The sequence below is a fragment of the Ailuropoda melanoleuca genome, chromosome X, assembly GCF_002007445.2.
Source record: "Ailuropoda melanoleuca isolate Jingjing chromosome X, ASM200744v2, whole genome shotgun sequence".
Lineage (NCBI taxonomy): Eukaryota > Metazoa > Chordata > Mammalia > Carnivora > Ursidae > Ailuropoda > Ailuropoda melanoleuca.
This window is the reverse complement of record NC_048238.1, coordinates 97,362,981-97,373,828: the sequence shown is the minus strand read 5'-3', so window position 1 is coordinate 97,373,828 and position 10,848 is coordinate 97,362,981. Positions and strand designations below refer to the sequence as shown.

Sequence of the window (10,848 nt, the reverse complement as noted above, 5' to 3'; positions counted from 1 at the left end):
TTGAATTTCACTTTTTACAATTTGTTGTTCAGTTCAACGTTTCCAAATCCAGCATAAACAAACACCGTTATTGATTGGAAGTGTCTTACGTCAAGTGGCTATAACAGAATACCATAGACACAGTGGCTTAAAAACAACAGAAATTTACTTCTTGCAGTTCTGGAAGGTGGAAGCCCAAGATCTAGGTGCCAGCACGATGGGGTTCTAGCGAGGGCCCTACTCCAGGTTGCAGACTGCTCACTTCTCGTTGTGTCCTCATATGGCAGAAAGAGCACAGGAGAGCTCTCTGGGGTCTCTTTCATAAGGGAACCAATCCCATTCAGGAGGGTCCCAGCCCCATGCCTTAGTCACCCCTCCAAAGGCCCGACCTCCTAATACAATCCCACACAGGCACAGCCTCCGCCACCATGAGCGTCCCCCTCCAGAGCGGGACACGTGTTACAATTGATGGACCTACATTAGTGCATCATGGTCAACAAAGTCCAGGGTTTATATTAGGGTTCAGTCTTGGTGTGGCACATTCTTTGGGTTTGGGGAAATGTCTAATGACATGGATCCACCATTATACTATGAGACAGCATTTTCACTGCCTTAAAAATCCTCCGTGCTGGGGCGCCTGGGTGGCTCAGTCAGTTAAGCATCCAAGCCTTGGCTTTGGCTCAAGTCGTGATCTCGGGGTCACGAGATCAAGCCTCACGTCAGGCTCCCCACTCAGTGTGCAGTCTGCTTGGGACTCTTTCTCTCCCTCTCCTTCTGCCCCTCCCCCCATGCTCTCTCTCTATATACAAAATAAGTAAATAAATCTTCTTAAAACTCCTCTGTGCTTGGTCCATTTGTTTCTCCTCAATCTCTCCAACCTCTGTCAACCGCTATCTTCTTGTCTCCAGAGTTTTGCCTTTTCTAAAATGGCAGACAGTTGGAATCATGCAGTAAATGGCCTTTTCATATTGGCTGCTTTCACTTATTAATATGCATTTAAGGTGTCTCGATGTCTTTTCATGGTGTGGTAGTTCATTTCTTTTTAGCACTGAGTGAGACTCCATTGTCTGGATGTACAAGTTTACTTATCCATTCACCTACTGGAAGACAATGGTTGCTTCCAATTTTTGGCAATTAAGAGTAAAACTGCCAATAAGCACTTTAAGTGCAGGTTTTTGTGTGGCCATAAGCTTTAAATTACTTTGGGTAAAATACCAAGGAGAGTGATTGCAAGATGGTGTGGCAAGCGTGTGTTTAGTTTTGTAAGAAACAGCCAAACTGTCTTCCTAAGTGACTGTACCATTTTGCATTCCCACCAGCAATGAATGAGAGTTCCTATTGCTCCACATCCTCGTCAGCATTTGGTGTTGTCAGTTTTATGGATTTTGGCCATTTTAACAGGAGTGAAGTGGTATCTCATTGCTGTTTTCATTTGTAATTCTCTAATGGCAAAGGATGTGGATCATCTTTTCATATACTTATTTGCTATCTGTGTATCATCTTTGGTGAGATGTCTATTATCTCTGGCCCATTTTTTTATTTTTTTATTGTATTTTTTTTTATTATTTTAAGAGTTCTTTGAATATTTTCAAGAAAAGTCCTTTATCACATATGTCTTTTGCAAATCTTTTCTCCCAGTTTGTGGCTTGACTTCCCATTCTCATGACATTGTCTTTCACGGGGAAGAAGATTTTAATTTTAATGAGGTCCAGCTTGTCAATTTTTCTTTCATTAATTTTGCCTTTGGTACTGTGCCTGGAAAGTCATCATCATACCCAAAGTTTTCTAGGTTTTCTCCTATGTGATCTTGTAGCTTAATAGTTTTCTATTTTACATTTTGGTCTACGATTCATTTTGTGTTAATTTTTGTGAAGGATCTGTGTCTAAATTTGGGGGGTTTTTTTGTTTTGTTTTGTTTTTTGTATGTGGATGTCTAGTTGTTCCAGCACCATTTGTTTGAAGAGACTGCCTTGGGGGCGCCTGGGTGGCACAGTCGTTAAGTGTCTGCCTTCAGCTCAGGGTGTGATCCCGGCATTATGGGATTGAGCCCCACATCAGGCTCCTCCACTATGAGCCTGCTTCTTCGTCTCCCACTCCCCCTGCTTGTGTTCCTTCTCTCGCTGGCTGTCTCTCTGTCAAATAAATAAATAAAATCTTTAAAAAGAGAGAGAGAGAGAGAGACTGCCTTGGCTCCACTGTATTGCCTTTACTCCTTTGTCAAAGATCAGTTGACTATTTTTTATGGGCCTATTTCCAACTTCTCTATTATGTTCTATTGATCTATTTGTCTATTCTTTTGCCAATACCACACTGCCTTAATTATTGCAGCTTCATAGTAAGTCTTGAAGTCGGATAAGGTCAGTCCTCCAACTTTCTTCTTTTCCTTCCTCCTCTTCTGGATCTTTTGCTTCTCCTTATAAATCTTGGAAACAGTTTATCAATGTCCAGAAGATAACTTGTTGGGATTTTTGACTGGGATTGCATCGAATCTATAGATCAAGTTGGGAAGAACTGACATCTTGACAATCAAAGACTGGAAGACCGGTGATGGGTAGTAAGGAGGGCACGTATTGCATGGTGCACTGGGTGTTATACGCAAGTAATGAATCATCGAACTTTACATCGGAAACCGGGGATGCACTGTATGGTGACTAACATAATATAATAAAAAATCATTAAAAAAAATCAAAGACTGGAATTTTTAACTCTCAGACTTGTCCACACTAAGCATCCAACAATTTGCTGACTACAGTTCAGGTTTTTCTACCCTGGCCCTCATTCTCATGGTGGTTTCCTATCATTAATCTCTGCTCCAATAAACCATGACCCCCTGTTATTTGCTTGTCTGTCTCTCCAATCTTGGGGGCAGTGGTCTGCCCTGCATCTTCCCTTCACTTACAGATCCAAGAAGAGTTGTTGGTTTTTCAGCCTGTTCAGCCTCTCACTTGTTGGGATGGAGTAATAATTTCCAAGCTCTTTACATGCAGGACCAGAAACCAGAAGTCAATGATTTTTTTTTAATGTTACTACATCTCTCAAAAAATCAAAAGTTAGAATTACCATATGATCCAGTAATTCTACTATTGGGTGTTTACCCAAAGAAAACAAAAACACTAATTTAAAAAGATACATGCACTGCTATGTTTACTGCAGCATTTTTTAATAGCCAGGATATGGAAGAAACCCAAGCATCCATCAATAAATGGATAAAGATGAAGATGGGGTGTGTGTGTGGGATGTGTGTGTGTGTGTGTGTGTGTGTGTAATGGAATATTACTCAGCCACAAAAAGAATGAAATCTTGCCATTTGCAATGACGTGGATGGAGGTAGAAGGTATAGCATAAGTGAAAGAAGCCAGAGAAGGACAAATACCATATGATCTCACTCATATGTGGGATTTAAGAAACAAAACAAACGAACAAAACAAAAAAGAGACAAACAAAACAACAGACTCTTAAATTTAGAGAACAAACCAGTGGTTGCCAGAAGGAAGGTGGAAGGGAGGATGGCTGAAATAGGTGAAGGGGATTAAGAGCACACTTACCGTGATGTCATGTATAGAAGTGCTGAATCACTGTATGTCTGAAACTAATATAACACTGTATGTTAATTATGCTGGAATTAAAAAAAAAAACATGATTACATCTCATAATTCTGTATGTCAGGAATTTGAGCAGGGCCAAGATGGCACTCGTTCTGCTCCATATGGCATCAAGTGGTATTAGATGGCAGCTGGACTGCTCTAGAGCATTTTGTTGTTGTTGTAAACTACACATGAAATCTACCACTTTAAAAGGTACAAGTCAGGGGCGCCTGGGTGGCTCAGTCGTTAAGCGTCTCCCTTCGGCTCAGGGCCTGATTCCAGGGTCCTGGGATCGAGCCCTGCATCGGGCTCCCTGCTCCACTGGGAAGCCTGCTTCTTCCTCTCCCACTCCCCGTGCTCGTGTTCCCTCTTGCTGGCTGTTTCTCTCTCCGTCAAATAAATAAATAAAATCTTTTTCGATGTTGTGCAACCATCACAGAACTATCTAGTTCTAGAACTTTCTTACTATCCTCAAAGGAAACTACACTAGCAGTCATCCCCCCATTTCCTCCTCTCCCCAGCCCCTCGGAGCCAGTTATCTCCTTTCTGTCTCTATGGACTGGGAAGTTCTTGAGATTTCATATAAATGGAATCATACATATAGGCCCCATCTTGTCTTTTGTTTGGCTTCTTTCACTTAGCATCATGCTTTCAGTGTTCACCCATGTTGGTAGCGTGTGTCAGTACCTCATTCCCAGCAGTGTATGAGGGTTCTGGTTTCTCTACATCCTCAACACTTGTTCTATTTCTTTTCGATTATGATCACCCTGGTAGGTGTGAAGCGTTATCTTATCATGGTTTTGATTTGCGTGTCCCTAATGCCTAACGATGTTGAGCATCTTTCCGTGTGCTTGTTGGCCTTTTGTGTATGTTCTTTGGAGTTACATTTTTCCAAGATAATTTTGGCCTGTGTTTCCTTAGACTGCCTCTTGGCTGTTGAGTTGAAAGAATTCTTTTTATATCATGGATAGTGGACCCCTATTAGATGTATGCTTTGCAAATATTTTAAAACACTCCCACCCTATGGGTTGTCTTTTCACTCTCGATTGTCCTTTGATGCACAGCTTTTCATTTCGAGGAAGTCAAATTATCTATATTTTGCTTTTGGTGCCGTATTTGGGGAACCATGCCAAATCCAAGGTCATGAAAGTTAACTCCAAAGTTCCCTTCTAAGAGTTTTATGGCTTTAGTTCTTATTGATTTTAGTTAATTTTTGTTTATGGTATGAAGTGAGTATCTGACTTCTGTTACTGATTTCTAGTTTGATTCCATGATGGCAAAAAGGATACTTCGTAGGGGCGCCTGGGCAGCTCAGTCAGTTAAGCGTCTGACTCTTGATTTTGGCTCAGGTCATGAGCACAGAGTCATGCGATCGAGCCCTGAGTTGGGCTCTGCGCCCAGCGGGGAATCTGCATGAGATTCTCTCTCTCCCTCTCCCTCTGCCCTCACCCTACTGCTTGCACAAACTCTCAACGAATAAATAAAATCTTTTCTAAAAAGATGCTTTGCATGATTTCAATCTTCTAAAATTCATGGAGACTTGTTTTATGGCCTAATACGTGGACAGTCCTGGAAGGCACTTTGTGAGCACTTGAGAATATGTACTCTACTGTCGTTCGGTGGGTGTTCTAAGGTGTCTGTTAGATCTAATTGATTTACAGTGTTGTTCAAGTGCTCTATTTCCTTACTGATCCTCTGACTAGTTGCTCTATCCACTATCGTGCTAAGCCTAAAGCTTAACCAGAGGTGAAATCTTATGGTCTCCTCAGGTCTTTTCTGACTCTGAGCCCTGCCCCAGGCATGCACATGGTTTTCTAGATACCCAGGTACACACGGCAACATGTCAAAGCCCTTATTCTCCAAGGTTACTCGTTCCCCAGTGTTTCCTTCCAGGAGCTGGGCCAAAGAGAAGCAATCACTCCCCTTGTGTCAGTCCTTCCAGGAGCCCCCAGACAGGTTGAAACAGACAAACACAATTCCTTGGGACTAAGGTCCACTCTCCTCCCTCCAGAATCAGGAACCCACACGTAGAATGCAAGCTGCCATCCTTAAGACCAGGAGGGGGTTCAAATGCCCCAAGAATACATTCAAATGTCCCAAAACTCTTATCATGTTTTGATGGCTTTTCTCCTGATTCAGCGTTTGCTTGGTTGCTATACATCTTTGACTATCTTCATTCTGACAGGTTTTTCAGTGTGTCTGGAGAGGCGTTGAACCCCCCAGAGAACACTTCTCTGCCATTTTCCCCAACATCACTGGGTTCTGTAAGTGACGTTCTGAAGCTTAAATCCTAATGTTAATATCTTCATTTAACAATGTGCACGGTTTTCTGAAAGGAGTAACACATCACAGGAAAGAGAAAACTAGAAATTTCTCGGGGCCCCTGGGTGGCTCAGTCAGTCAAGCATTTGGCTCAGGTCACAATCTCAGAGTCTTGGGACTGAGTCTCACCGCAGGCTCCCTGCTCAGTGGGGAGCCTGCATCTCCCCCCGCCCCTTCCCTGCTCGTGCTTTCTCTCAAATAAATAAAATCTTTAAAAACAAAAACCTAGAAATTTCTGTAGCATTACCAAACTTGTGAAAATCCATAAAATGATTTATTTATATAAGCAAACTCAAAGTCTCTTTGTACACTTAAATTTTTGCAAATTAATACAGACATCACAATACTGTTCCATATAAACCTTTGTATAAACATTAAAGGAAATATATACATTTTTTTTTCTTTTAATGCTTCCAAAGCACAGAATGTCCAAGTCCACCTGCAGACTTTCTGGCATCACATGCAAGAACGAATGTTAGGGTTGGGGTAGCCTCAGGCGCACTTGGTAACGTCTCTAGACAAAATAGAAGAGAGTTGGAGGTAGATCGTCTGTGACTCTCCCTGCCCCCTCCCACAGAGAAATAAGTTACCCGAATAGCAGCTTTCTTACTCTTTGATTCAAACTGTCCTGAATATTGCGTGGTTTAGAAGGCACAACTAGGAATTGTGGAAAACTTTGTTCGGCACACACAAGATGACCAGTTGGCTTCTGGACACCTACTCTTTCTGGAGGACGGAGTAAGGGCACTAAGCAGAGCTCCACTTACAGGTGGCCCCTAGTCACTCTGGAAATGCCCAGAACAACAAAGCTCCGTGGAGGAAACCCTGATCACATCTAGTAGGGGTGACAGTGTTTACTGAATTGAACTTGCTGATTTACTAGCATCACCTTCCTCAAACTGGGAAAAAAACAACAAAATAACAAACTAATACTTTCAAGGGAAACTCTTAGGGCCAAAGCCAGCTTTTACTTCCAGAGACTTATAAAATTAAAAAAAAATTTTTTTAATTAAAAAAAAAAAGCTCCATGGCTTTTTCTTAGCTTCAGAAAGGCAATTCCCTTGGCTAAAACATTCTAGGAAGCTTTGACAGTTTCCCGTTCCATCCTACAGCACGGAGAACTTGCCCTTTTTTCTCCCTGGTCTTTGCATTAACATGATGATCTGCTGTTGATGTGATTAATGTTGTTGAGGTGGTGGTGGGAGTCTATTTTTTCTAGGAACTTCTCAAGGTACTGGATCAAGACTCGTCTTTTAAACCTAAAAATAGAGAGAAATTTTATTAACCAAAAGATATTAAAAGCACTTCCAACATGCATGGCACCGTGAGGGGGGGCAAAGTGGGGATGGAGAGCTCCACGGGGATCGAAAATGCACCCTCGTGTAAAGATGGGGTTTAGCAAGTACTCACAGTGCCAACTGAGGGAGGGCCCAAGCCCGCCTCAGACTGTGGTGAGCCCAGAAGATTCCACGGACTTGGGTGACTCAGTGGGACTCAGATACTATCAATCTAAATGCCTCTGGAGACCGCCCAAACTATTCCTCCCCCTGTCCTGCACTGGGCCCGACTGCTTAAAAAAAAAAAAAGACATTCTCTTCTTTACACCCACCTTGCAGCTTCCTTGATGGTAAATTCAACAAACTGTTTCTTGACTGCAAGAGGTCCTTGCACTTCTTCGAGCAAAATGAAAATCCTTTCGTACTCTGAAGACATAAAAAAAAAAATTCAGTATTTAAAAAAAAACACGAATGGGAAATAAAATTCAGTCCTTACACATCCTCAGGAGTCCTTCTTCATGGGTGGAAAGTTAGATCTAATTTGTATTTTAACCACTCAAATCAAAACATCCACCCATTAGCTACTAAGGAAACCCTCATGAACACTGCACAGATGTGGTAGGTTGAGTCATGGCCCCCAAAGTTGTCTGCGCCTTAATTCCCAGAACGTGCGAATACGTTATCGCGTATGGCAGAAAGGACTTGGCTTTGCAGATGTGATTAAGTTATGGCTCTTGAGATGGGACGATTATCCAGGCTTCTGCATCAGCATAGTCACAAACACCCGAGGAAGAGGGAGGCCGTAGAGTTGGCATCAGGGAGAAAAGATGTAAGGATGCGAGAAGAAGCGAGGCAGGAGAGAAGGCGCTAATGTGACCGGCTCGAAGACGGAGGAAGGGGCCAGGAGCCAAGGAGTGCAGGCAGCCTGCAGAAGCTGGAAAGGGCACGAGCACAGATTCTCCCTAGAGTCTCCAGAAGGCTCGCTGGCCTGCCACAGCCTTCCTTTTAGCCCAGTGAAAATAATTTCAGGATTCCGACTTCCACCACTGCACGAGAAAGGTGTAGTGGGTCCTTTTAGTTAAAGCAAGAGGAAATCACTTTAAATGATGTGAAAACCCAATAGTTCCCCAAAATGTACCTCAAGAGATAGCACGAATCATAGCACGAGGACCTTCCGTTATATTATTGACCCATGTTCTTTCACTACTTACTCCGTCCAAATTTCCGAACTTCCTTCATTAGCTGATGTTTTATATCGGCATTGATTCCTTGTGCCATGGCGGGGGTTATTTGGAAAGTGTTTGGTACAGTTCCCACAGCAGACGTTACTGAGACTTTTCGATCTTCTACAGAGACGCCGCCGTTTCTGCTTCCTCCTAGAAGTGCGTTAGCCCCAGGTCTGTGAATCACGCCATCCTTCCTCAGACTAGCGAAGTCATCAGACAGAGAATCCAACTGGTTGTGCGGAACACCACCTCCGGCCATATTCATAAGCTCGGGCGGAGCAGATTTTGACAAGAAGCCATCAGGTGGGATCTGACCATTTTCCATCTTCTCCTCATGGACCTCAGGGATGACAGTAACATCTGGAAAGCAAATTAAGAAGTTGAGCTGTGAAGTAGGTGCGTTCTATCCAGCCCACAGGTAGATCCCCAGGGCTCCTCAGTTGTGAAGAAATTCTTCGTTTCAGAGAGCAAGAAGGTGTACAGATGGAGTCTGAGGAGCCCCCCCACCACACCCCGCAACTGAGCTCAGGAAGATAATACCACAAAACCACTTTCTTCTCTTCATGGCGCTCTGAATACATATGGAAACCAAGCAAGACAGGACAATGAATAAGCCTTCTCAGATCCCTGGCATCCACAGTGTAGCACCTGCCTGCGCTTTACAAGCTGAAAAGCAGCAAGTCTCACTTGACGTCATGATTCCTGTCACTGACATATAAAATGTCTGCCCGGCTTCACTGACCTTGGCACCACACTACATGGGCCCCCTTCAACCTTCCTCCTCTCTCCCTCAAAAGTTCTGAGAAAACAGAGGTGCCCACTAGGTCTCAAGGCTCTGTATGGACTCCATCACCAAAAATCCTTGTCTGTGTATGATTCTCATCGTTCCTCTCTGTGACAAAGAAGTGGGTTTCCTTTTACTCCCAAGTCTGATCTCCGCACTTCATATGCTCAACCTCCTCTGGGCCGGACACCGAGCCAAAGCCGGGGGATCGGCAGGGAATGAGACAGACGGAAACAATCCCTACCCTTATGGAACTTACATCCTCCTGGGGGAGTCAGACGGTACGTGCACAATGGGCAAAGGGAATAACATGGTTTGACTTTGTGTGAGGAAGGAAAGAAGCAGGGATTTGAGCGAGAGCAGGAGGGAAGACTCCACGACCGTGTGGTCGGGCAGGGCCCTCTGAGGAGGTGACCCCTGGGCAGAGCCGGGAGCAGGAGGCAGAGGCGGCCTGTGCCCACGCAGAGGAGGAGTTCCAGCTCCCGGGAGGGCCACGCAGGGCCCCTAGGAGGGGACGAGCCAGGGCCGTGGAGCAGAGGACAGAGGCAGAGAGAGCTAGAAGGACACAGAGAGGACACGTGTAGGAAAGGATGGCAGGGCCAGGTCGTGCAGGGTGTGCGGACCAGCACTGGGAGCTCAGACTCTGTTCTGAGAGCTGGGGGGGTGGTTGATGACGGGTTTCGGGATGGACGTGACACGACCTGGTTTCTGTGTGGACACGGTCACTCTGGCCGCAGCACGGTGATCGGGTTAGACAGGGCCTAGAATGGGAAGCAGGGAAATCAGATGAGAAGCTGCTGTAGCAGCTTGGGGACAGATGGTGGCAGCACAGACTCGAGGGATGGAGACAAAGGGGGCGATACAGGAATTCTAGTGGGTGTCAGGTTGCCTGGATTTGCCAAGGGATGGAAGTGAGAGAAGAAATAAGAGAAATCACGGTGACTCCAAGGCTTTTCACCTGAATCCCTGGGGAAAAAAATAGTGCCAGGGCTGGCCAGGGGCCGGTGCCCACGTGCTCGTGAGTGGATCGTGCCCTCCTCTTCCCAATCTGGCTCAGTGACCTCACACTGATGGCCTGACATCGATAATGCTGGCATTATTTACACTGTGGAAACCCGCAGACACTATAATCCAGGGCTTCACCCTCCCAACCCCCACACCCTCCGACAGCCGGCTGTCACACACAGCTTTACCAACACACTGCCGGATGGTGTCACTTAAGATTAAGCATCACGCACTGGGGACGGCTGCGGGGAGAGCTGTTTTGGAGAGGGCGGAGGTGAGGCTTTCCAATGAACACGTGAAACCGACTGAGTTTTGTCTGCCTACCAGACACCTCGGTGGAGATACCATGTCCATCGATAAATTTAAGTCTGGCATTTGGAGCAAGTTGGAGTCGAGAGGGGTAAATACCCGAATTGTTGACATATGCATCTCCTGGAAACCCCAAGACTGTACAGGATCACCTGGGGGAGGGGAGAGGGGCCAGGATGGCGCTTCGGGTCCCTACACTATTTACAGGTGGGAGAGAAGGGGAGGAACCACAAAAGGAGGATGAAGAGGGGTTGCCATAAAAGGGCAAAGAAAACCAGGGCTCGTGGTGTCTGGGAACCCGAGAAAGTTTCCATGCAGGAGGGAGCGAACAACTGCGCCAAGTGACACGAAGGAACAATGGC

At 45.1% G+C, this 10,848-nt stretch overlaps 1 protein-coding gene across 6 annotated transcripts in view; it reads right to left on the bottom strand.

Annotated features, from left to right (window-relative positions):
* Positions 1-6,137: 6,137 nt before the first annotated feature.
* INTS6L (integrator complex subunit 6 like) overlaps positions 6,138-10,848 on the bottom strand; it is a 53,369-nt gene continuing 48,658 nt past the window's right edge. For 5 of the 6 annotated variants that reach the window (XM_019793345.2, XM_019793344.2, XM_011217359.3 and 2 more), the window contains 3 exons: positions 8,374-8,748; positions 7,495-7,588; positions 6,138-7,144 (listed from right to left, as the gene is read on the bottom strand). In XM_019793345.2, coding sequence (XP_019648904.1) covers positions 7,036-7,144; positions 7,495-7,588; positions 8,374-8,748 — 578 coding nt within the window. In that variant the 3' untranslated portion in view covers positions 6,138-7,035. Of the gene's footprint in view, positions 7,145-7,494; positions 7,589-8,373; positions 8,749-10,848 lie in introns of those variants that run through there. The other variant, XM_019793346.2, reaches the window with a different exon arrangement.